The sequence below is a fragment of the Cnephaeus nilssonii genome (assembly GCF_951640355.1).
Source record: "Cnephaeus nilssonii genome assembly, chromosome: 7".
NCBI lineage: Eukaryota > Metazoa > Chordata > Mammalia > Chiroptera > Vespertilionidae > Cnephaeus > Cnephaeus nilssonii.
In genome coordinates this window covers 96,929,522-96,954,471 of record NC_137078.1, presented here as the reverse complement: position 1 = coordinate 96,954,471, position 24,950 = coordinate 96,929,522, and the positions used below count along the sequence as shown (strand labels likewise).

Sequence of the window (24,950 nt, the reverse complement as noted above, 5' to 3'; positions counted from 1 at the left end):
GAAGCGATATGGATTCAGGGCGGGGCACAGCTGTGGGGCCTCTCAGACCCAGGCCCCGGCCCAGCTAGCTCTGCAGGTCACAGCGTTGTGATCTTAACCACCAGACCTTCCTCTCGGAGTCTTCGCTTCCTCTTCCATAAACTGGGTGACAGAACGAAGCCTCCCCAAGGGCTGCCGTGGGCAGCCGATGACATAACATAGCCGGGATGAGCGATCAACACGTGTTAGCTCCCCCAGCCCCGCAGCAGTCGGCCCATCCATTCGCCTCCTATCTTGTTCAGAAAGCCCGGTGGGTGCTGGGAGCTGTGTCTGGGAACCTTGGGCACTTCAGCTCCTCGGGACAGCAGAGCCGGTTGGCAGGCGGGGCTGCAGGTCCCATTTTGCAGATGGGACAAGGGACAAAGCCAGGTGAAACCCAAGTGTTTCTGTCTCCAGATCCATGCTCTTAACCCTGGACCTGTGGCTTCCCTGGTTCCTAGGAGAGGAAGGGAGGAGGGGGAGCAGAGGGGGGAGGAGGTTGGAGACTTCTACATGCAGGTTCCTTTATCAAAGGTGACCCTGGAATGGAGCCAATGAGGCTGAGACAGGCCACAGGGACATCCCCTGAGGGGAGGAGTGCAGGGGAGGGTGCCAGGTGGCCTGGGATGGAGATGGGTGAGGTCAGGGGCCTCAGGGAGCAAATGCCCAGTCGTGCAGGGGTTCAGGAATTCCCCTGGAGCCCCCTCCATGTCTCACAAACAGCACCTGGGTGGGCGGTTCCATGACCTTCACATCCCCCTCCCTGACTCCAGCCCCCTCCCTCTCCCAGGCAGTTCTTCCTCACATCTAACTGGGATCTTTCCTGCTGCATCCCCTGCAGACCCCCGGCCCTGCCTACCCGGTCTGCAGAGCTCCTGGCTCAGGGCAGTCATCCTGCTGACAAGTAATTGGCTTTTGTTGGAGGAGAATGAATACCATCTCATCTTAATCTTCCTCATTATTCTCGTTCAGCAGAGTCAACACAAGATTAGGTCTAATTTATGGGGTAAAAAATAGCAAAGTCATTACTCACCAGGAGATCAGGATTGGATCTGCCTGGGTGGCCTGTGTGCATTGCAGGCCTGGGGCTTTGCCTCAGCGGGACAGACTGGGGGTTTCAGGACCCAGACCCACTTAGGGTTAGATCCCTGGAGGCCACCCACCCTTCCTAGTCTGATAGGACTTAGACCTCAAAGGACCCAGCCTCCTAAATGTTTCCCAAGCCCCAGAGCAGGGCAAGGGGCCAAGCTCTTCAGACCCAGACTTAGCCTCAAGCAATGGAAAGAAATCAGGCGTTGGGTTCAAATTCAGCCTTCTGCAGCCCCCTTCTCTGGGAAGAACTGGGTAGAACCAACCCACTCTGGGTACTGCCTTGACGATGCTGCCACCTAGTGGTGCTGAGAGGAACTAGTTCTGCCTTCCCTGCTCCTTCTAGGCCCACAAGGAAACGTACACAAAAATCCAGATTTACACAGTAAATGAATCAGAACGAGGAAAGGGGACTTTCTTCTCTTTTTTATTGATTTTTTTAAGAGCTAGAGGGAGGGAGATAGAGAGAAACATCGACTTGTTGTTTCACGTATTTCTGCACCCATTAATGCTTGTATGTGCCCTGACCTGGATCGAACCCGAAATCTCGGTGTATCGGGACGTCGCTCTAACCAACTGAGCTGCACAGCCAGGGCCGAAAGGGGACTTTTTCAACTGAAAATCTAAAAGGAAATTCATCTCAGGCCCTGACCCCTTAAGCAAGGTGGCCCCGGGAACACTTGGCACCTCCCCCTCCTCCTGGGGCAAGGATATGCACGGAAGCCCTAAAGCCCACAGTCCTTGCCACCTCCAGCTCTTTTCACTCCTCCTCCTCTTGGATCCCCTAACTGCTGCCCTGCTCCGTCCCCTGGCGTGTGCCCGTCTTTGATCATGTACCATGGTGACGTGGCACGGACGGGAGCTGGAAACCCAGCCTCAACTGCTTATTCATTGGATGACCCTGGATGACCTACCCAACCTCTCTGGAATGGAGCCAGTGAGGCTGAGACTGGCCACAGGGACATCCCCTGAGGGGAGGAATGCAGGGGAGGGTGCCAGGTGGGTTGGGATGGAGATGGGTGAGGTCAGGGGCCTCAGGGAGGCCCTCTCTGAAAATAGGAATATCTGTGTCTACCAGAGAGGGCTGAGGAGAAGATTAAATGAGCTGGTGTGCTTAGCACAGGAACTGGCACCCGTAGGGCCTCAGCAAGTGCCTGTCATTGTCCCCATCATCGTTGTCTTCATCATCGTTCATCCTGCTACTCTTGGGAAATTTGGTTTCATCAACTAGACTGTCAGCTGCTGGTCTCTAGCTCCCTGTCCCAGCTCCTTCCTGTTAGACAAAGGAAGGTTTTTCCTTAGAGGACACTGATATCGTATCTGCTTCCTATAGCGTTTACACCTTATAAGTCAGAGCACACAGTAGGTGCTCAGGAAACTCTCCGAATTGCCTGCCCACACGTCCAACCTCGTGTCAAACCATTCCCCCATTGCTCACGGAGCTCCAGCCACGTTGGCTGCCTTTCTGGACTGTAAATAAGTCCATTCCCACCTCAGGGCCTTTGCACTCGCTGCTCCTGCGATGCTCTTCGCGCAGTCATCTGCAGGTGTCTCCTTACCATTCAAACGTCACTTCCTCAGAGAGGTCCTCCCCGATCACCTTGACCAAATAGCACCCCCACGCTCACTCTCCGCTTTGTTTCCTATGCTGTGGAGGCCAAGAGCCTAGGTGGCTGAATAGAACTCCAGTTCCGCTTATTAGCTGTGTGCTTCCGTTTTCTCGTCTGTCAAAACTGGAAGCAATAACAGCTCCCACTTCATAAGGCTGTTATGAATTAATGTGCATAACGCTCTTAGAATAGTGCCTGTCGTGGATATTAAGTGCTATACCAGGTTAGTAATTTTCTTTCTCATTCATTTAACAGCTTGTGTTTAGTGTCTCCATCTAGACTGTGTATTCCGGGAGGGCAGAGTCCTTGTCTGTCTTATCCCTGCCTGCCAGGTAGTGGGTGCTCAATAAATATTGATTAATTAGGAAGGGGACATGCAGGCCTCTCTCTCCTTGGCCAGTGTTCACAGGCCATTAAGCTATGTGGCTGGCTAACCTGTCTGCTAGCTCTGGCTTGGACACTCCTGTGTCCAGCAGGCCCTAAGGGCGCCCCCTGCTGGACAGTGTGTAGGTTTCCCTTGAAGGAAGTGGATATGCGCAGTCCTATAACTGTGCGGTCCTGGGGATCCACTCTGCCCTCTCGAGTAGGGACGATGAGGTTGAGGGGTTAAGAGCAAGCCCTTTGGAGCAAGATGCACCCGGCTTGGAACTTGTGCTTCTCCAATTACTCTGTGTGTCATTTGCCAGGAAAGTCTCTCACCCTCAGTCTTGTCATGTGAAGAAGGGGGATAACAATGCCCTCGCCCCCTTCCCCACCTCCGGCTAGGGCACAGGGCTGGTGTGACAGGATGCCCCCTGGGCACAGTGAGCCTTGCAGACCCCCCCCCTCCCCACCCCCACCCCAGCGTCAGCCCCTGACAACTCAGGAGCAGCTGTCTTGTCTGCTCAAGCTAAACACCACCAGTCTACCCAGTGGGCCCTCCAGTGACAGACGCTCGGGGACAGTGGGTCTGGACCACCCCATTATCTGAGCCCCGCAGCTCTCCTCTGCGGGCTCTGGGAAAGAATCTGGTCTCTGGATTTCTGGATCTTTCCTCTGAGAGCAGGCAGTTGGCTGGAGGTGGCCTTGCTGGACTTGCACCCTGTTACTCACTCCACCCCCCTCCCTGGCTGCTCTGTCTCCCCCATCAAGGCCCCAGAGACCAGGTTCCCTGGGCCCTCACTTCACAATTGTCTCCGGCCCTCACCAGTGCCCTTGGCTTTGACTGCTGGCCACATACACTGCAACTCCCAGGACCCCAGACACCTTCTGGGCCTCCTTCCTGAATCCCCATGAGGGGAGCTCCCGACCTGCAGCACCTTCCACACCCCACACCCCTGCCCTGACATCCAGTCCTCATAGACGCCAGGACCCGGATCCCGGCCTCTCAGGCGCACTGATCGCTCAGACTCCACCCACAGCCCCAAGGAGTCCTCTCCCAGCTCATCGCCACCTAGCTCCCCACATGTCCATCCTCGTCCCTCACCCCAAAGCTTCCCAGGTTACCCCTATACTTAAACCCGGGAGCTCATGGGCTGACCCTCTTCCTCCGTGAATCCTCATCAAACTGGGCCCCCAGCGCACGGCACTGCCTCCCCTGCCACCTGGCAACTCAGGTGGGTGTGGATGGTGCCCCCCCACCAGACTGTGAAATCTCCCAGAAAGGACTGGGAGCAGGGGCTAGGCCGCCGCCTTCAGACTGAGCATGTCCCAGAGCAGGGGCCAGGCCTACGCCCTTAGACTGGAGACTCCCTTCCCGGGTACCCCCTCCTCAGTGTAGCCGGGACGACACCTCTTCCTGGGACAAGGAGTGTCTTGTTCCGCCCCCGTCACTTCGGGGCCCTATGTGGGGCCTGTCCCGTGATGGGGACTTCAGGAATCCTGAGTGCGTGAACGAGCCCAGCTTACAGCTGCAATCCCACCTGACTAGCAGGTGGCATCAGGGCTCAGAATCAAAGGAAAGCTGGAGGGCACAGGTTTTATTGGTCCCCACGTCGTCGGAGAGAGCAGATGTTTCTGGACCCTCCACGGCCCAGGACCAGCAGCTGAGAGTCCTGGGGAGGGGCCGGTGGGAGAGCTGCTGGTGAGGCCAGAGCCTGGCCTCTGCTGGCACAGAACCGGGCACCACACCCTGCCCTCCTCCCTCCCCTCAAACCAGTGCCAGCCCCTGGGCCAGGCTTAGAAAGTGACCCGTGGGACCAGATGCTAACGACTCCTGTCCGATTCAATAGCAAGGCAGGGAGGACAGCATGAAGTGGGCGTGAGCTGAAGTGGGACGCCAAGCTGGCCCTTCCTGTGGTCCCCACCCTCCCCTCCCCACCCCCCAGCCCAGGCCCTGGGCATCCCTATCTGAGGTGTTGCCATCACCCACCAACCTGCCTCCAGAAGGAAATGAGAGTGGGGATGGAGAAAGGCCTGGAGGGGGGGTGGCCCCACGCACAGCCCCCCTCGTTCCGGCCTCTGGGCAGCTTGGGTGTCAGTCAGGCGCCAGGCCCAGCTCCCCACTCCTTGGCCTCACAATCGCAGCCTTTGTCCAGCGGCCCAGGCCTGGCTGGCTCTGCCCCGGCCCAATGGGCCCTGGAAACCAAAGCAGCTGGAGCCCCACCAAGTATTTTTCCAGGCTGAGCCAGGGGCCCCGGGAGGCAGGGAAGGGTGCAAAGGAAGGGGTGTTAATGCATCCATCTGTCCATTTCTCCCTCGAACAGGTAATATTTATTGCAAGTCCGCTTTACGGCAGGCACTGTGCTAGAGGTGGGGGATTCAGCGGTGGGCCCGGTCCAGGCCCCAGCCTTCACCCATCTTAGTTTCCAGGTGCAAATACATGCCCACAAAACCCTTCTCTACCTGTGTGGGGCTGGGCTTGGAGCCAGGGGCGGGAGGGGAGTGCGTGGGGAGGGGAAGGGGAGGGTGCTACCGCTAAGGCCTGTCTCCCCAGGCCTCTGCCCCTGCAGGGCAGCTGGAGGGAGCTGGGAGGGGTCACTCAGGGGGCTCCACCCACACGCTGCTGTTGGTCACCCGGGCCCCGAACCAGCCCTTCCAGTACACGGAGTCCTGTCCCGCGTGCTCGAACCGGACAAAGCGAACGCCGGGCCCGTAGTCGGTGAAAGTGTGGGAGATCTGGAGCGGGGAGAGGAGGGGTCAGACATCCTGCGCACTAACTCGCCTCCAGCCCCAACTCGATTTCTCAGCCCCAGGCCCTCTCCCACCGCGGGGGGCCCGCCCCGCCCGCCCCGCCCGCCCCGCCCACGGGGCGTGGTTCCCACCAGCCCCGCCCGTCGCCTCCCGGTCCGGCCCCGCCGCCCCAGCGCCTCCCCGCTCACCTCGATCCAGCCTCCGTCGTCGCTGTCCTGCGGCACGGCCACCTGCCCGCTGCTGAACTCGGCCAGCACGTCCTCGTGCTCCGACAGCAGCTTCACCGTGAGCTCGTACAGGCAGCCGGCGTCGCTGCGCCCCGAGTACCTGCGGGGGCGGGAGCGAGCGGAGGCCTCAGCCGGCGGGCGGGGCTTCTACAGAGGGTCACCACCACCCCCGCAGAACCTACTGAGTGTCCCCATTTTACAGATAAGGAAACTGAGGTCAGAGAGAGAAAGTAACTTTTCCAAGGTCCAAACCCAAGGACTAAAATCCAGGTGGGCCAGACTCAACCTTGGGCCCAAAGCCAGCCCACCAGCCCACCAAGACATGTTTTGTTTGGACTGTAGACGGATTAAAACCATAAATAAATAGATAGATAGATAGATGATAGATAGATAGATAGATAGATAGATAGATAGATAGATAGATGATAGATAGATAGATAGATAGATAGATAGATTTATTTGAACGCAGGAGGAAAGGTGGATTTCCCCCTCTCCTGGAGACCCGGCGCACATGGCCACAACCACTAGAGCTGGGGGGCAGTGGCCCTGAAGCAGGGTAGCGACTTTAGTCCCCTCCTCTTTCCCCACCCCCCAGCCCCCCAAGTCCCCCAGGGCGGCTCACCAGTCCTTGACCACAATGGCCGGCTGAGTGGTGTCCAGCAGCTCCTGCCAGTAGCCCTCAGCCTGCAGGTCAATGACCTGCGCTTTGCGACACCACCTGGGGAAAGTGAGTTAGGGGGTGCGGAGGCCCCCTCTCCCCCTTCCCCTCCCCGCCCACCCCCCTTCTCCCCCTCCCCGCCCACCCCGCCCATCCCCCTCTCCCCCTCCCCGCCCACCCCCCCTTCTCCCCCTTCCCCTTCCCGCCCACCCCCCTTCTCCTTACTCAAAGGAGGAGGCGAAGAACTTCTTGACGCTCTCGTCGTGGACGAATTCCATCCCACAGTCCCCGGGCAGCTCCTCCACCCTCCAGCCGTCCCCGCCGTGCTCCACGTCGCACCAGCCCTCCAAGTCCTCTGTGGGAACAGGGCCGCCCCACCCTCGTCACCGGTCCCCGCTGAGGGTGTGGCAGCGCGGGCTCCTGCCCTGAATCAGGTGCTGGGCCAGCTGGTACAGGGGGGTTGAATGGCAGGCACTCCCTGTGTGTCCCAGATTCTCTCTCCCCCTGGGCGGGTCGTGGAAGAACCTGGGAAAGAGACCCCGGGGGGGAGCAGGGAGCTGATAACACAGAGTTTATGGGGCTCTCTGTGCTGGGCACGGTGCCTAGCGCTTTATCTCATCCAACCCTCCGAGCAGGCGGGCACTGCATGTGGCCCGTTTTCCGGAGGAGCAAACGGAGCCCCCCAGCCGCGGGGCCACAGGGCCTGCGCCTCACCTTCCCCGCACGGGTTCCGCAGCAGGTTGCGCCGCCTCTTGCTCAGGAAGTAGAACTGCTGCCAGTGGTCACGCTCGTCCTCGGAGCCGCCCTCCGGCACCAGCCCCTCCTGCTGGCACTTGAGCAGCCACAGGGGGGCGCCGTCCACCAGCTCCTTCCAGCGCAGGCACACCAGGCGGCAGGCCTGCACCAGCTCGGCGGCCGGCAGCTCGGCCAGCACGCGCAGCAGCAGCGGCTCCGGCAGCTCGTCCAGGTACGCCGCCTCCTCCTCCTCCCCGCCGCTCGCCTCCGGGGCGCCCACGCACCCCTCCTCCTGCTGCTCGTCCGAGCTCGCCTCCTCAGGCTGGCCCATGCTCTCTGCGGGGATGAAGGGGTGAGGAGGTGGCGACTCGCCCCCTAGACTGTCCCCTGGCACGGCCCCAGAACCCAGATGTGGCAGGTATCCGCCCCCCACCCACCCTCGGACAATCCGCAGCTGGGGCCAGAGATCCTGAGACCTGAAACTGGTGCCCAGTGGAGGAGACCCCAGGGGACCAACCCACAGGCCAGCATCAAGTTCAAAGAGCGGCCTCAGAGGCCTCAGTTTCCCCTGCAGAGCCAGTACAACCCCATACCTGAGCAGATAACAGCAACTGATATTATTAACAGGATTGCCTCACGTTTCACTTTCACAAATGAACTTCTTTAATCCTTCCAACCACCCTCTGAGATCCCTGCTCCTGTCACCTCCTCATGGAAGCCCTCTTGGATTTACCCCATTATATCCTCTCACCCCCGGAGTTCCAGTCCTTCCCAGGTTTTGTCCTAGTGTGTGATGATTTATAAAACCCCTTTCTTGGGACTAGACTGAGGACATGAGGGCAGGAACAAGGTCTGGGAAACTCACTGCTTCAACCCCAGGGCCTGGCATCTGGCACGCTGTCAGCAGCGAATGTTTATTGGGAACTTAGCAAGTATAGGCCCTTTTTGAGCATTTTAAGTTCATTACTCTTTTTAAATATATTTTTTATTGATTTCAGAGAGGAAGGGAGAAGGAGAGAGAGTTAGAAACATCAATGATGAGAGAGAATCATTGATCGGCTGCCTCCTGCATGCCCCCTACTGGGGATCGAGCCTGCCACCCAGGCATGTGCCCTTGGCCGGAATCAAACCCGGGACCCTTCAGTCCCCAGGCCAGCGCTCTATCCACTGAGCCAAACCGGCCAGGGCCATTTACTCTTTATAGCCCCAAGCACCTCTGAGGTTTTTTCCTATTGTTGTCCCTGTTTTACTGATGAGGAAATTCGGAAACTCGGGCACAGAGAGGTGAAACCGCTGGGGAGCACACTGTGATTGGAGCCTGGATTTGAACCCAGGCACCTGGCCCCAGAGCCACCATCACACATCAAAAAAAAAATAATTCATTGAATTAGGAAGCACTATTATGATTTTGATTCTGTAGATGAAATTGCTCAGGCTCAGAGATGTGAAGGAACTTGCCAAAGGTCACCCTGCTAGTATTCGGGAGGGGACATTGGAATCTGGGGCCCGAGGGGAAGGGGACAGGAATCTTTGACTTGGGAATGGGGGCAGGGGAACTCATTAAAAGAGATCATGTGAGTGTGAGTGTGTGTGTGTGTGTGTGTGTGTGTGTGTCAAACAGGGAGATGTAATAAGTGTTTGGGATAGGAAGGTTTTTCTCACTTCTGGCCCTCAGTTTTCTCATCTATAAAATGGGGATGCCAGGTCATTCAGTGTTGTTGTTCAAGCCCCCTGAGGAGGGGCAAGGGCATTCTAGGTGGACAGATATCAGGAGCTGCAGGCTGAACTCTCCTGGATCCCAGCCGGCCCCAGCGAGGCCACTGAAGCCTTGAGTAAGCAGATACCAAGGGCCCAGTGTCTCTGGAGGAGGGAGAGACAGTGGGGAGGAAATGGGGCCACTCTGGGTGATGGGGGGGCCACAGCTTTCCGACGTAGGATGGGGGGTTCCTAAGGGCTGAACCCTGGAAAGCCAAGGTGATACTCAAAATACATCATGCACTGGGGGAGGGAACAGGCAGGGCCTGGACCCAAGACTGGGTGTTGCCAGCCTTCTACCTCCTCACATGCAGAATTTTCCCCCTCCCCACAGTCACACCCTTGATAACTGAATCAGGGTTTACCTCTTCAGAGCTCAGAGCGCTCAGTGAGTCCTCAGTAGATCTTATTTAGTGAATCTTATTATTCCCTTCATCATTAGCTTTTTTTTTTTTTTTTTTGCTTTTTTTGCCACATCTTTATGATATGGGGCTTTACCGCCTTCCTTTTGGCAAAGAGGAAAACGAAGGCCCAGAGACACTTCCTGGGTTTGCCCAAGTCACACTGCAGAGGAGTGGTCAGTCAGAGAGGAAAATGCCAGGCCCTGAAGCCATGTCACCTGCCCATCCTGCTGCCCACAGCTCTCTGGGGAGCAGGGCCCAGTGTCCTCACCTCTCCACCCCTGCCCTGGCCCTGGTGGACACCTGATGCTCCCCGGAAAGGTGCACCTCGCCCCGTCCCCTCTCCTGGCCCCAGGCCTGGCACTTGAGGCCCCAGATCTGATTACGGCCCCCCATCCCCCGCTCGGGCACACACAACTCCCCACATTGTTGCTGTCGGAAAGCTATCTGGCCCCTGGAAACTGCCTCCAAGGCTGATTCACGCACCTGGATTGGGCCCTGGAGTCCAGGGAATAGCTGGGCCCCGAGAAAGAGCAGGAGCCCGTTCTGGGGCCCTATAAAGGGTGTGGCGAGGGGGCCAGAGGATTGGGAGTGGGAGCTGAAGGGCTGGGAGGCGGGGGCTGGGCTACCTGAGCATGCATCCGTCTATTTCCCATGGCCTCCCCCACGCAGTGGCCACTCTCAGGTGGGCTTGCTGAGGAAGGGGTGGGAGAGTCTGCTCGCGCCCACCCTGACTCAGTTGGCAACCCCTCCAGGCCCAGCCAGCTCAAAGCGTGGGGAGGTGGGTCTCTGGTGCCAGAGAAGATGACTGGGCAGTCTCAGAGGGCCCTGAGCATTGGCAAGAGCTGCTGCTCCAACCTCCCTCACTGCTGGCGAGGTCCCCACTGGGCATCTGGCCACCCAGATGAAGGATGGCCCCTCCAGACAAGGGAACCCAGGAGGAAGGCTGGGATGGGGTGGGAAGAGGCGGGTGACCCCAAGAAGCCGATGGGGTTGGGATTCAGGCAGCTCACCGGCCAGGGCTGGCAAATGGAAGAAGTTGATGGAAGAAGAGGGCTTGCAGTCGCCCCCATCCCAGATGCGTCCCAGGCCCCAGCCCTATAGACCTCGGAAAGCTGGAGGTGGGGACGTGGGATTGCGCCGGTGCTGTCTCCTGGATAAATGGGACCAGGAGTCCTCCCTCCCTGCCTGTCACCCCTTGAGGCCTCCGGCCAAACCAAGGTACCAGACAGAGGACTGTACTCTTGAGACTGTCTCAAGGACTTTGCTTAGGGAAAAGTTTGCAGCGCTGGGTCTTGGCTGACCACCTCCCCACCACTACCCCGCTTCTCTGCCCCGGTCTCCCCTCCCAGACTGAGCGAGTGGGCCCGGGCTACCTGGGTCCCCGTCTCCGTCCATCGCTGCGGAGGGCGATCCCGAGAGGAGAAGCCGGAGCGCTGCGGGGCGGCGTTGGCAAGGCTAGGTGCTGCCCGCGTCTGGGTTGGCCCCGGCCGGCCGCGCCTCTTAAAGGCCCCCGCCCCCGCCCCCGCCCCGCCTTTGGCCCCGCGCCCGGTCGCCCCGCAATCCGGAGCGGTCGGCGGACGCCTGAGTCTGCAGGTTCCTCGGCGGACCCAGGAGGCCGAGAAAGGTCAGGAGTCAGTTTTGTGTGTGCGTGTGTTTAATGGGGGAGAGGGGGTCCGATCGGAGGCTTCTCCCCGCTCCCTCAGCGGGTGGCTGCTGGGAGGAGGAGGCAGAGGGCAGGGAGTCTGGGTCATGCGGAGGGTGCGGGGCGGGCAGCCCAGGCAAAGGGGAGGGGCAGAGGCTCCTCCCAGCGCCCGCAATCGGAGTAATTTTCCTATTTCCCGATGGGGGGCGCGTCCCGGGCCCCACGCACCACGGCGCGGCTCGGCTCGGCTCGGCGTGAAGAGGGGGGCGGGCGGCGAAGGCGGGGCGGGGCCAGGCGGGGCGGGGGCGGGGCCAGGCGGGGCAGGGGCGGGGCCAGGCGAGCCGGGGCGGGGCCGCATCCCCGGGAGCGCCAGCAGCGGCCGCCTCACCTCCGAGCGGGACTGCGCGGCGTCGGCCGAGTGCAGGTGACCCGCGGGAGTGGGCGCGGGGGCGCAGGCGGCCGGAGGCCTGGCGGGGGGCTCGGCGGCTCCCGGCCCCGCAGCTGTGCGCCCAGGAGGCCGGCGCGGACGAGTCCCAAGCCGCCCGCGGGAACTGCGTGGCGCGGCCTCCTGCGGCGGTGCAAGCGGAAACGGGAGCTGGGGTCTCGCTCGACGCGTAGGGGTCCGAGCCCCGACTTTGGGGGACATTGTAAAGTCACCAGGAGGAATGGAAGACTCCTAGCGGGCCTGGAGCTGGAGCCCAGCCACGGGCATGGGATGGGAGTGGGGGTGCAGGAGAGGCCTTCGCATGACTTTGGACAGATCCAGCCGCCTCTCCGCGGGCCTCCCTAGCCCAGAAGCTGTTGTGAGGTGCCAGTTAAAAACAAAAAAACAGCTCACCTTGTACTGAGCTTCTGCTGTGTCACAGGCTCCTTGAACCTGCCAGGGGGTGGCAGGTGCTGTTCCTGGCCCCTTGCTACAGAGGAGGACACTGAGGCCCAGAGAGGCCCAGGGACTTTCCTGAGACTGTAAACCTGGGCCGGGGACCTCCACCACCACGGGGTGCTGCAAACACCAGGCCCAGGGAGAGGGCTTGGTCTGTAGCCTGGCTTTTCAATAACCACAGGAGTGTCCGGGAGCCGGGAGCCATGGCAGTGGAGAACATCAACGAGCTGCCAGAAAACATCCTGCTGGAGCTGTTCACCCACGTGCCCGCCCGCCAGCTGCTGCTGCGCTGCCGCTTGGTCTGCAGCCTCTGGCGTGACCTCATAGACCTCGTGACCCTCTGGAAGCGCAAATGCCTGCGTGAGGGCTTCATCACCGAGGACTGGGACCAGCCTGTGGCCGACTGGAAGATCTTCTACTTCCTGCGAAGCCTCCACAGGAACCTCCTGCACAACCCGTGTGCTGAAGGTGGGGTGCAGAGTGGGTCTGGCGTGCCCCCAACACACACACTGTCGGGATACCAGCTAACATTTACTAAGCACTTATTGTAAGCTAGGTACTTTGAATGGCCTAACAACTGTAAATCCTCTCACAGTAATCCTGAAAGGTACTGGTAGTGTACCCATTTTTCAGATGAGCAAACTGAGGCCAAGAGTGGCATTTCTTCTTCCACCCTTAAGTTGATATCCCCAGTGACCTTTCCTAGGAGAAGGAATGTTGATTAGTTAGGTCTAAGTATGTCCCAGGCACAAGACCAGGAAGTCAGCGTGTTTTTGTTGGCCTAGTTCCCAGATTCCAGGGCTAGGCCTACTAGGACTGTCCCAGAGGTCAAAGGGGACTTTGCTTGTGGAAGAATGAGAAGTCCAGTCTTCTTTCCAGCACACTTCAGCCATTTCTACAGTCATCCAATGCTTCCTTGTCCCCTCGCTATGTTAACTCATCAGCTAGACACTGGGATAGGATGGGATGGGAACCTCATTCTCCATTATGTGGCCAAATTCTTGGGCAAAATGATGATAAAACAGCTCCAGGCTCTCTAGGACTTTCAGATGCCTGCCTCACGTGACTCCCCAACAGCCATGTTCTTCACCAGCAGTTGACACACGGTGGTCCATGAGCCAAATCTGGCCCAGGAGCTAAGAATACCTTTTACCGTTTTAAAGGGTTATTTTAAAAAAGGAAAAAAAAAAAAACATACTATGCGATAAGACAATATATAGCCCATAAAACCTAAAATATTTTGGCCCTTTACAGAAAGTTTGCCAGTCCCTATTCTTTGACCCCAGAGGACAAAACCAAGGCTCAGAGAGGGAAAGCAACTTGCCTAATGTCACACAGCCAGTATTGGTAGAGGCAGGGCTAGCCCCAGATCTGGCCAGCTGCAGAGCGTTGTGCATCACAGAAGGAATCTGGTCCTTCACGTCATCACGTGTCTCAGGATTCGCAGGGGAAATCACTTCCCGTGGTGCCTGACACACGGGAGGCACCTGATTCCGGGCCGGCGCCATTGATGTGCAGTTCCACAGCACGGGCTGAGGGCAACTGCTGAGATGCAGGGAGGACAGGGAGGAAGGGCCCCTGGGAGAAGCGGGCCCTGGAGGGGCTTCCCTTTGAGGTGAACTGTGCTTTCCTGCCAGAGGGATTTGAGTTCTGGAGCCTGGATGTGAATGGAGGCGATGAGTGGAAGGTGGAAGACCTCTCCGGAGACCAGAGGAAGGAATTCCCCAATGACCAGGTCAAGAAATACTTCGTGACTTCTTATTAGTAAGATCCAAGGTCAGGGGGTCTTGGGGTGAGGGGGAAGCCAGTCACTGCCCCCCGCCCCCCGGGGTCTCTCCTCTCTGGGAAAGCAGCTAGCCTCCCAGTGCCCTAGTGGTGAGCCTCAGCCCAGCCCACCCTCCGCCTGCCCCCAGCACCTGCCTCAAGTCCCAGGTGGTGGACCTCAAGGCCGAAGGGTATTGGGAGGAGCTGATGGACACGACACGGCCGGACATCAAGGTCAAGGACTGGTGAGTGCCTGGGGCGAGGGCCTGGGGGTGGGCCCTGCCACTCAGGTGCCCCACCCCCACCCTGCCCCCCCATCTCCAAGGCCCTGATGGGCCTTCGCTCTGCCTGCAGGTTCGCAGCAAGGCCAGACTGCGGGTCCAAGTACCAGCTGTGCGTTCAGCTCCTGTCATCAGCGCATGCGCCTCTGGGGACCTTCCAGCCAGACCCAGCAACGATCCAGCAGAAGAGCGATGCCAAGTGGAGAGAGGTGTGTGGGGCGGGAGGGGGGCAGTGGGCACATTGCCCAAGACTGGGACGACAGCCAGACAGGCCTGGGTTCAAATCCCAGCTCTGCTGCTTCTCACCTGGGCTTCGGCTGCTCTGACTTCAGTGAAGTGATGCTGATCAAGCCACACTCAAAAAGGTTGTCTATTATGAATTACTAATATCGGTTGTTACTATTATCTAGACCAGCAGCCAGCAAACGTTTTCTTAAAAGGCTAGATAGAAACCTTTCGGGCTTTGCAAGCTGTGCTGTCTCTGTCACAACTACTCAAGTCTTCAACTCTGCCGTTGTGTTGTGAAAGCAGCTTAAGCAAGTGAACGTGGCTGTGTTCCAATAAAACTTTATTTACAAAAACAGGCAGGCGGCCCCTAGGCCGTAGTTTGCCAAATCCTGACCTAGACCAGTGTTCTTCAGTGGAGCTCTCTGCAGTGGCAGAAATGGTTTGTCTGCACTGTCTGTGTGGTAGCCAAAAGCCACATGTGACTATCGAATACTTAATGAGAGCCAGTTCCTAATGTGACCGAGGAACTGAATTTTTTATTTCATCTCATTTGACTTAAATAGCTAAATGTGCCCAGTGATGACGGTACTGGACATCCTTCGTCAGCTTGCGAAATTTCCTTCAGTCGCTCTGCGCCACACTTAGATAATCCTGTGGAGTGGCCCCTCCAGGAACCGACTCCATTTTACAGATGAGGAAACTAAGGCTTAGAGGCGGGGAGGTGGTCTGCCCAGCATCACAGAATTGGAACTGGAATTCAGTCCTGCTGGCTCCTGGTCCAGCACTGAGAGAGCAGCCCCTTCCTTGCCCCCCTGCCCCTCAGGCAGCGCCACCCTCAGGGTCAGCTCCCCTGACCTCTCTCCCTCCCTCTACCTGCCCCCTTCCCAGGTCTCACACACGTTCTCCAACTACCCACCCGGCGTCCGCTACATCTGGTTTCAGCACGGAGGCGTGGACACTCACTACTGGGCCGGCTGGTACGGCCCGAGGGTCACCAACAGCAGCATCACCATTGGGCCCCCCGCTGCCCTGACGCCCCCGAGGCCCCATCCGCAGAACCCTGACTGGTAAACTGTTGTCAGAGAAAGGCTGGGCTTGGGAAGGGGAGGTGGGCCAGGCTTCCCAGATCTCCTAGTTCACCCTCACACCCCAGTCGCCTCTTTGTGGAGCCTCCCATGCTGCAGACAGCCAGCTCTCTGCCTGCGGGCGCAATCTGAATGATGATGCGGGCTGTGTATACCTTTAAGAGACAGGGCCCTTTAGGGAGGTACAGGATGTTCCCCCAGGTTCCTCCCCAGACTCCTCTGAGGGTGGGTGTCCAAGCTAAGATGGCAACCTAGATCTGTGTTTTACCTTCCCCTCCTGGGCCTTCCCCCCCCCCATCTTTTTTTGGGGGCCCTTGGATGAGGGACAGTGTGGAGGACATCTGGCAAGCTTGGGGCTGCCCTGGATAGTCCAGAAGCTGGGAGTCGACTGTGTAGCTCAGACAGATCTGGGAGTGGAAGGAGGGCTCTGCCGGCCTGGCCTCTGCCCCATTCTCTGCTGCTCCCACGCCCTCGCTAGGCCTGCCTGCTCAGGGAGGTGGCTGTGGCCCAGAGGCTCAGGCCTGGTCTGAGACGGGCAGGCCCAGGGTGGGGTGGAGTCGACGCCACATCTGGACTGTCCTTACCATCATTGAAGCCCCAAAAGCCAGAATGGGTGGGACTCTCCAGAAGAACTCTGGACTCCGGTGCGGGGGAACCCAGGGCAGGTGGGTACAGGATTGGGCTCGGATTCTGAGAGCTAGGATGTGTGAGCATAGGATGAGTGTGGGGGCGGGGGTCTTCAAGGACCGCCTGTCCACCTCCATGCCCACACCAGGCTCCCTGTGGCGTGGAGAGCAATCCAAGCCCCCACCCCCCCCCCCATTGGAGCTGCCATTCACAGGCCCTTCCCACCTGCCCTCTGCCGCTGCCTCCTCCAGCAGTGCTCTGACCCTACCCCTCCTGCATGCAGCCAAATAAAAGGGTTTCCCAGCCCAGCTTGTGCCCTGTGGTTTCTGGGGGGGAAAGGGCAAACTTCAGGGGAGGCCCAGACATGCAGAAGGTGCAACATGGGTGGCTTCTGTCCAGGGTACAGAGGAGTTGACATTTCAGGAGCCGGACAATCGCAGAACCAGGGCCATAGGACAGAGCTCTCGATGAGCTGCAAACACCTCGCCCCAGCCGCCTTCTCATTGCTAGCTTCCTCTGTGGCCTGGCCACAAGCCTGGGGTGGGGCATGTATGTACCTCCTGGCGGGTTCTGCATACTCCTCATGCTGGGTCAAGTGACATATCAGGCACTGCTTACTGGTGTTTCCCTTATCTGCCAAGAGCTTTACTGACGTTAGATGAAGACAAGGCATTTAGAATAGTGCCTGGCACACAGGTGCTCAATAAATACTGTTCAACTTAATGCTCTCACTCATCAACAAGCTAGATTAGGGCCTCAGTCAGGACAGGGACCACCCCTCGCTGGCTGTGTGGCAAGTTGGCAGAGAAGATACAGCCCTAAGGGGTTCACGTGACCTGGCCAGGCCCCCGGGCAGTGCACAGCCTTTTGTGGTTCCCTGCAGCGCCAGGTGCTCCATCATTCTTCGCGATGAAGAAAGCGTTAATGAATTTAATCCTGACAAAAATGCGGAGAGATTTTACCTTTGAGGACATTGAGGCCTGCCCTTGGTTAAGCCCTAGGGGAGGTAGGACTGACTTTAAGCGTGGCTGGTGTGGCTCAGTAGCTGAGCATCAACCTATGAACCAGGAGGTCACAGTTCAGTTCCCGTCAGGGCACGACTGGATCCCAGTAGGGGGCGTGCAGGAGGCAGCCAATGGGTGATTGTCTCTTATTGATATTCTATCTTCCCTCTCCCTTCTCGGAAGTCAAAAACATTTTTTTAAAAATAACAAAAGGCTGACTTTCACTTTCACTTTCAGCAATCACCTGCCAGGGAAGGGCCACCGGTCCCACCTCCCTTCCTTATTTGGCGGACAGGCTGCGAGGTCAGTGGAGCGGCGGGGGCGGGGGCGGGTCTCGGGCTCCCCGGGAGGCAGGAGGAAGCAAAGGGGAGAAATGGGTGCCGGCTGCCGAGCCGCACGCCGCCTGGAGGGGAAGGCTGCGGTTCAGGAGACCAGGGCCCGGGGCCCGAGGACTCCCGACTCCTTTGGCTAAGGAGGGCGTCCTGCGGTCAGCGCGGCGAGGCCGAGGTTAACGTCGCCGGTCTCCGGGGGGCGGGGCGATCCCGTGACGTCCGCGCGGGGCGGGGCGGGGCGGGGCGGGAGCGGACGGAACCTCGGAGGCCTCCGACTCCAGGTCAACGCGCAGCTCGGGTCCCGCCGGCCGTCCTGCCGGTGCTCAGGTCGCGGCCAGCAGGACGACAGGCAGGGGGGCGACGGGCGCGAGAGGGTGAGTGTCCACGCCAGGAGGGAGGGGGCGCCGGGGCGCTTCCCGCGGGTCGTCCCGAGGCCGCGGGGTGGGGTTCCGCGGGGCGTGGGGCTGGGCTGGTCTCCCTGTCTGTGCGCCCTGCGGGATCCGCCCTGACTCAGACTCCGGTCCGGGCACACCTCGCGGGCGGCACCCCGGCTGCGGGGGGACGGGGACCTGCCGGCACTCCCACGCTCGCGCCGGGGACGGGAGCCTGGCTTTCCCCAGCCTCGGCTCCGCTCGGAGCAGTGGGCACAGGACCAGCGCTTTGGGGAGTCGTTGGGAGGGTCCACGGAGCAAAGGCCAGCGCGTGGCTTGGGGCCAGGCACGTGGGAAGCCCAATAAGGGCGCGGCGGCTCCTTGGGGCTGGCCTGGAGTTTCCACCGCAGATGCCCAGGACGGGCTTCACTTCCGCTCCCCACACCACCGCGCAGCTGGGCCCACGAAGACAGAAATTGAGGGAGGGGAGGGTGGTGACAGGGGACAGAGCCAAAGACCAGGCTTCGGATGCCCGAGTGAGGAGTTGTCGGTACCTAACTCAGAGCCCAGCGACCTTTGCCGAGACAGTGCTTTTAGAAGCCACCAACGTTTAAAAATTCACAAGTTTCATATTTTTTTATTGATGTTTTACAGAGAGGAAGAGAGAGGGATAGAGAGTTAGAAACATCGATGAGAGAGAAACATCGATCAGCTGCCTCTTGCACACCCCCCACTGGGGATGTGCCCGCAACCAAGGTACATGCCCTTGACTGGAATCGACCCTTGAGTCCGCAGGCCGATGCTCTATCCACTGAGCCAAACCGGTTTCGGCCACAAGTTTCATATTTTTTTAAAAAGTGTTTACAGTTCCTCCTGAAAAACCAGATCTGGCCACATCAGTTTTTATCCATCAATATTTTGCACACCGTACAAGTGCCTTAAACATCTGTTGTTTATTCTCTGCCATGCTAAAATGCTCCTCTCTGCGCCCCCTCATTTTTGGGGGACAGGAGCCTAAAGAAGAATCTGAACTGCTTCTTTGTCCCAGTCTCTATGGAAAAGGATGTCTTCCCAGTGCCCCTAGGTGAGGGTGGAGAAGGTTCCCTCCCCCACGCACGGGGGTGGGGGTGGGGGGGTGGGGGGAGATAAGCTTAGCGGATCTGTATTACCAGAACCCCCCAGGCAAGTGACATTGTAAATTCTTGCGCAATTTAGATGGAGGAAGAGGAAGGTGCTCTTGAGGGATTACTTTGGTACTTTGGTTTCGGTTTCGGTTTTGCTCTGAGGGTAGAAGTGTTAGTAATGGTATCCTGGCTGAATTCTTTACTGGGCCAGTTGGAGAGTTAGTTATCACCTTTACGCAGTTTCTGGGTCGGTCACTGCAGGCAAGGGTTCAAACCCAGGCCCTCAAACTGCTTTCTGGTTTCTGGGCATTTCAGAGTGGGCTCTGGCCCTGGCTAGGTAGCTCAGTTGGTTAGAGCATCATCCAATAACCAACCAATGAATGCATATATAACTGGAATAACAAATCAATGTTTCTCTCCTCCACACACCCCCTTCCTCTCTCCCTCTAAAATCAATCATTAAAAAAAATTTTTTTTGGTGTGACTCAGTGGTTGGGCATCAACCTTTGAACCAGGTGGTCACCACTGTATTTCGTCAGGGTACATACTCTGTGTGGGGCATGCAGGAGGCAGGTGGTCATTGATTCTCCCTCATCATTGATGTTTCTATCTCTCCCTCTCCCTTCCTCTCTGAAATCAATTAAAAAAAAAAAAAGTATTTTTAAAAATGGGGGCTCTGGCTTGACACCTCCCCCCCAGGACTGGGATGGGTGGGGCAGCTCCTCATCTGGGTGTTTTATCACATCGGACTTCCGGCCACGAGAAGCAACGTGGAGAGGTGATTCCTCAGTACGAGCCCCACCACTTAATGAAGTTGCGACAGTCTGGGGATGTAATAAAAAGTTTATAACAGTGAACTCATACACTAAAACATCACCACAAACCCTTACGGAGCTCACAGACAACAGTGCGGCCTTGGCAGAATCTTACTGTTCACCAGACCCACCAACTTAAAACTAAGCAATTATTTTAATGGGGGGGAAAGGCCCCCTAAAAATTAGTCCATATTCTGAGGGCCTGCTGTGTCCTGGAAGGATGCTCAAATGCTTCTTGTCTTAACCCCTCTTGTTTTACAACAGAAGCAGGATTAGGAGGCCCAGGCCCAGGCCTCTGAAGATCTGAGGAATCCACCTCCTTGGTCAGGGCTCATAACCACCATTGTTGCCCCCCACTCCCCCCCGCACACACACACACACACACACACTGGCCTGTGTGTGCACCCCAGCCCAGCAATGGCCCTGGTCAGCATCAATGAACTGCCTGAGAACATCCTGCTGGAGGTATTCACATACGTGCCTGCCCGTCGGCTGGTATTGGACTGCCGCCTGGTCTGCAGCCTCTGGCGCGACCTCATCGACCTTATGACCCTCTGGAAACGCAAGAGCCTGCGTGAGGGCTTCATCACCGAGGACTGCGATGAGCCTGTGTCTGACTGGAAGATTTTTTACTTTTTGTGCAGCCTCCGCAGGAACCTCCTACGCAACCCATGTGCTGAAGGTGGGCCGCTTCCTTTCCTCCCTTTCTGGAACCTCAGGGCCTTTGCACTTGCTATGCCCATACCACCTGGAATGTTCTCTCAAAACTGAGCACCCACCATGCTCCCTTGTTTCCTCCTCATTCTTGAGGTCTCAGTTCAGAGACCTGCCTGGTCCATCCAGAAACAGTGCTCCCTACCTCAGTCCTATCACCCCCAATTCATTCCTTCATAGCACTTTTCATACCTTAGAATTACTTTTATCTCTTTTTTCCTTCAAGTTCCAGGGGCCTAGTGGATCTTGCCACAGTACACCGTGTCCACAATTACACCTTCACATAGCAGGTGCTCAAGAAAACGTTTGTTGAAGACTCAACCAACTGCAGGTCCACCTTTCCCCCTTTAGCTCCGTCCAAGCTGCCTGACCTTTAGGAGGCTTTCTCTGTCCGGGCCAGGCTCCCTAGCCTGAGCTCTTCACCAATGTAAATACCTCTCCATTATCCTAACTATACAGATAAAAGGGAGGATTTTGAGAGGTGACTGCAATCACATCATTTGAGTTCCCTGTGTAGCTCCGCCTTCTCTTGTATTTTCCCGGGTTTTTTTCCTTTGTTCAGTACCTACTTCATACCAGGCACCTTGCTCCTTATTGGGGCCACGGTAGCAAGTGATGAAGGGGCATTGTTTGTAGACTTAGAATCCCTCTCATGTGTTTTCTCTATCCTCACGTGGATCCCAGGAGTTGGCCACATGAGGAGGGTTAGCTCCATTTTTTAGATGAGAATGTTAGACCCCAAGCAAGATACGTGTCTTGCCCAAAGATCCAGAAATGCTCAGCTGCTGGAGGCCCTCAGGCCCCTCTCAGAAGCTACCCAGCCTGGCCACCAGCTCAGCTCACAACCCTGCAGAGCCAGCCTGCAGCCTTGCCTGCACGGGGCCCTGTATTACCCATCTGGCTCTCTACTGGGGGGACCCTGGGCACACGGAATAGATGTGGGTTCCTTATAGAGGGAGCAGGGGAGTAATTTGGAAAAGCTCTCCTGGTGATTGTTCTGGAAAACGTTGGTGAGCAACACACCAGTTTTCTAAGTTCCTCTCAACTCTCTCTGAAGAGGGAGACCAGGACATGTTGAGCCAACCTGGTGGGGATGCTTCTATGAATACGGGGTTACTACATGCCACCAACTCAGAGGGCGCCCATTCTCCCAATTTTCCCTCCTGTGACCAGCAACAAACCTCACACAGCCCTCACACTCCCTCAGATCTCAGTTACATAGTGAGGATGTCGGGGGGAATGTCAGTTGTCAACTGAGTGGTCCCCATTGGGACAAATGCACATTAGCCATTAAGAACGGAAGTACCTCTTCGGGGGCGTGGGTTCGAATCCCACCGCTGCCAAAATAGCATCTTGCCCTAGCTGGTTTGGCTTAGTGGATAGAGCGTCGACCTGCGGACTCAAGGGTCCTGGGTTCGATTCCAGTCAAGGGCACATGCCTGGGTTGCGGGCTTGATTCACAGTGGGGGGCGTGCAGGAGGCAGCCAATCAATGATTCTCTTTCATCATTGATGTTTCTCTCTCTCCCTCTTCCTTCCTCTCTGAAATCAATAAAAATATTTAAAAAAAAAAAAAAAAAAAGAACGGAAGTACCATCACAGGCCCTTCATAATATTCTGAGAACTGAAACTTGGGTATTTCCCAAAGGGCATCAGCAACATGGAAGTGAGGAAAGGTAGTTCTTTCCCAGCTTCATGTAGGAGTCAAACTGGTCAGGGACAAGGGGAGGCGGGGAGAGGTGGGAATGGGTTAGAGTTTAACTTTGTAGGGGTGTTCCAAGGCACAGTTGGGGTACACACCTGGAGATGAGCATGAGCAAGCCCTGCATTTCACCCTCATACCAAATGGGGAGGACCGGGCTACACATTTACTAGGCTTCTGTTTTTCCTAGAGGGTATGAGTTCCTGGCAAATCGACCAAAATGGGGGGGACCGTTGGAAGGTGGAGAGCTTACCTGGAGCCCATGGGAAAAATTTTCCTGACTCCGAGGTCAAGAAGTACTTCGTCACATCCTATGGGTAAGACAACTGAACTGAGCAGGCTGTGTTGGAGGAAGAGGGTGGGGACACCCTTTGCCAAACCCAGGCCCACCTTCAGGGCCTCTGTGAAGCTCAAGGGAGTTGTTTCCAAAACCAGCTCAGAGTCTACTGCCTCCTGGGGCAGAAGTAAACTCAGTGACGGGGTGGGGGTCGGTTTAAGGGGGCTGGGAGCCCCTGAGGATGTGGGCTGTCAGGAGTGTCCACAGGCTGTCCATAACCTAGGAACGTGAGTTCCTGGGGCCCCAGGCGTACGGACTGGGATCAGGTGCTGCCCAGGCACCAGCGAGTCAAACTCCCTGCGTATTTCTCATGGGCCCACAGTGATGGGCAACCTTTGGAGCTTGGTGTGTCAAACTTCGCCAAAAAACTGAGCATAACTCGGGTAGTGTGTCACTTTGAGGGAAAAACTAACTCCAAGACTCTAGTCGCAAATGTTTCATCCTCAGGAGCAGCAAATGTTTCATCCTTGGCATGCGGCCGCGGCCGCATGTCAAAAATGGCTACGCGTGTCAGTGCTGACACACGTGTCATAGGTTCGCCATCACTGGCCCACACCGAGGTAGGAGCCAGAGTCAGCACCAGCCAGTAGCTGTCCTGCAGCCATCAGGAGACACTGCTGGGTCCCCTGAATCACCTCCCTGGGTGCAGGCCACACAGAGCACACCTAGGAATGCAAGCTTTTCCTCTGCTCCCCAGATTATGCCTCAAGTCCCAGAAGGTGGACCTCAAAGCTGAGGGCTACTGGGAGGAACTAATGGACACAGTCCGGCCTGACATCGTGGTGAAGGACTGGTGAGTGAGGCCCGGCCCCACACTGCATCCTCCGCCTTCCCTGCGGACACCTGGAGGGAGTGCCCACTCTGCCCAGCAGGGTCCTAAGGCAAGGGTAGTCCCCGAAGCCAGGCCAACCCGGCTGGCTTGTCTCGTGTGGACAGACCCAGCACTTGCTCATCCAGCAGCGCCTCCTGGCCTCCCCACCATCACATCAGCAGGGGATAAACCTTAACCCCCGTTCACAGGTGGGGAGACTGAGGCCTGCAGGTGAGCTGTCGGACACGCACTAGAGCAAGACACCCAAGACCCAGCCTTCCCGGACCGCACATATGCGCACATGCCTTCTCATCTGCCTCCCCTGCCCCTCCCACCATTTATCCCACAACTTTCTCAAGCTCCTCTCTGCACAGGGCTGTGCCAGCCACTCTGCCTTGGCCACGGCAGAAGCAGGGCCTCAGGCCACCACTCTGAGGGTGGAGGGGTGGGATTTGAGGGGTGTGCAGAACTGCGGGGGGCGGGGGAGACAGCAGGGCTGAGCTCTGTGCCAGCCCACACCGCACAGGCCACCCCTTGAACCCACAGCCTGGCCTTTATCTCTGTAGAGAGCTTTTTGCCTTTTAAGATGCAATCTCCGAAATACCCAAAAGGGTGGCCCTTTTCTCAGATGGAGTAACTGAGGCCCGGCACAGAGAGAGACTGCTTACCCTGGGGGTACAGGGAGCACTGAAGGTGGACCTCATGGGTCCCACAGGGAAATGAAACTCTAATTTGTAGGCCTGTTGCCTGCCCACCGCCAGGGCCACACTTTGTCTTGGGGTGCTGTCCTGAACCCCAGCCTCCCCTAGGTTCGCTGCCAGAGCAGACTGTGGCTGCACCTACAACATCCGAGTACAGCTGGTCTCAGCCAACTACATCGCCTTGGCCTCCTTCGAGCCCCCACCTGTGACCATCCAGCAGTGGAGCGATGCCCAGTGGACAGAGGTGAGGCCTCAGCTGCTTGCCTGCCATCCACTTCCCCCAGGGCCTGGAATGCCCCAGCTCTCCGACCTGGGACTCCCCCTTCCCCTCTCCAGTCGAGTGGTCACCCCCACTCATCCCCTCTCCAGTCCTGGTGGTGACTCCCTCTCCCTTCCTTCCAGGTCTCTCACACCTTCTCAGATTACCCTCCAGGCGTCCGCCACGTCCTCTTCCAGCATGGGGGCAGAGACACCCAGTTCTGGGCAGGCTGGTATGGGCCCCGTGTCACCAACAGCAGCATCATCATCAGCCCTAAGACGACCAGGAACCCAGCGGCCTCCAGAACTCAGCCCGAGACCACGCAGGAGCAGAAACGGGAACGGGAATGGGAATCGGAATGGGAATCGGAATGGGATGAGGACTTTAATAACTTGCCCTCCCCACTTCATTTCTACAAACCCTTCTGACAGTCTGGATCTGCTAGCCTTTCACCTGCCCTCTGTCCCCGCCAGCCAAGTGCCAAAGGTCTCCTCCAGGCAAGAGATGGCCTGTGGTGGGCAGGGAGGCCCTTGCCCCGGGACCTCCTGCCACAGTTGTAACCTTGGGCAAACCCACTGTTGTGTAGCTCTCACTTCTTGTCATAATAAATGTTCCCAGGAAAACCAGCCTGGGGTTGGGTCTAGGAGTGGGGGGTAGGGGGTCC

At 57.7% G+C, this 24,950-nt stretch overlaps 2 protein-coding genes across 8 annotated transcripts; one reads left to right on the top strand and one right to left on the bottom strand.

Annotated features, from left to right (window-relative positions):
* Window positions 1–5,447: 5,447 nt before the first annotated feature.
* FBXO2 (F-box protein 2) lies at window positions 5,448–11,105 on the bottom strand. Its single transcript, XM_079778447.1, has 6 exons — window positions 10,981–11,105; window positions 7,428–7,784; window positions 6,939–7,068; window positions 6,678–6,773; window positions 6,017–6,155; window positions 5,448–5,813 (listed from the first exon to the last, which is right to left on the bottom strand). Exons 1-6 carry the CDS (start codon window positions 11,000–11,002, stop codon window positions 5,673–5,675), a joined length of 885 nt encoding a protein of 294 aa, XP_079634573.1. The 5' UTR covers window positions 11,003–11,105; the 3' UTR covers window positions 5,448–5,672.
* Window positions 11,106–11,597: 492 nt separating this feature from the next.
* FBXO44 (F-box protein 44) lies at window positions 11,598–24,912 on the top strand. 7 transcript variants are annotated; one of them, XR_013813791.1, is made up of 8 exons: window positions 11,598–11,673; window positions 12,314–12,600; window positions 13,770–13,867; window positions 14,046–14,141; window positions 14,251–14,386; window positions 15,294–15,472; window positions 17,359–17,424; window positions 20,028–20,104. XR_013813791.1 is itself a non-coding variant. In XM_079777292.1 (8 exons), exons 2-8 carry the CDS (start codon window positions 12,336–12,338, stop codon window positions 20,068–20,070), a joined length of 912 nt encoding a protein of 303 aa, XP_079633418.1. In that variant the 5' UTR covers window positions 11,598–11,673; window positions 12,314–12,335; the 3' UTR covers window positions 20,071–20,217. The 7 variants fall into 7 exon arrangements, 4 of the variants coding, with proteins under 4 accessions (XP_079633418.1, XP_079633420.1, XP_079633421.1 ...); XR_013813792.1 differs by lacking the exon at window positions 20,028–20,104 and adding an exon at window positions 18,835–18,852; XM_079777292.1 differs by having other exon boundaries at window positions 13,770–13,896; window positions 20,028–20,217.
* The last annotated feature ends 38 nt before the right edge of the window (window positions 24,913–24,950 follow it).

What these genes read in the sequence shown, in the direction of transcription:
- FBXO2 (XM_079778447.1), bottom strand. Translation starts at nt 11,002, where the DNA reads ATGGACGGAGACGGGGACCCAG. An exon ending in TTCTTCGCCTCCTCCTTTGA is followed by an intron (nt 6,774 to 6,938) that starts GTAAGGAGAAGG and finishes CACTTTCCCCAG; the next exon opens with GTGGTGTCGCAAAGCGCAGG. An exon ending in ACGACGGAGGCTGGATCGAG is followed by an intron (nt 5,814 to 6,016) that starts GTGAGCGGGGAG and finishes TCCCCGCTCCAG; the next exon opens with ATCTCCCACACTTTCACCGA.
- FBXO44 (XM_079777292.1), top strand. Translation starts at nt 12,336, where the DNA reads ATGGCAGTGGAGAACATCAACGAGCTGCCAGAAAACATCCTGCTGGAG. An exon ending in TACTTCGTGACTTCTTATTA is followed by an intron (nt 13,897 to 14,045) that starts GTAAGATCCAAG and finishes GCCTGCCCCCAG; the next exon opens with CACCTGCCTCAAGTCCCAGG. An exon ending in GCGATGCCAAGTGGAGAGAG is followed by an intron (nt 14,387 to 15,293) that starts GTGTGTGGGGCG and finishes CCCCCTTCCCAG; the next exon opens with GTCTCACACACGTTCTCCAA.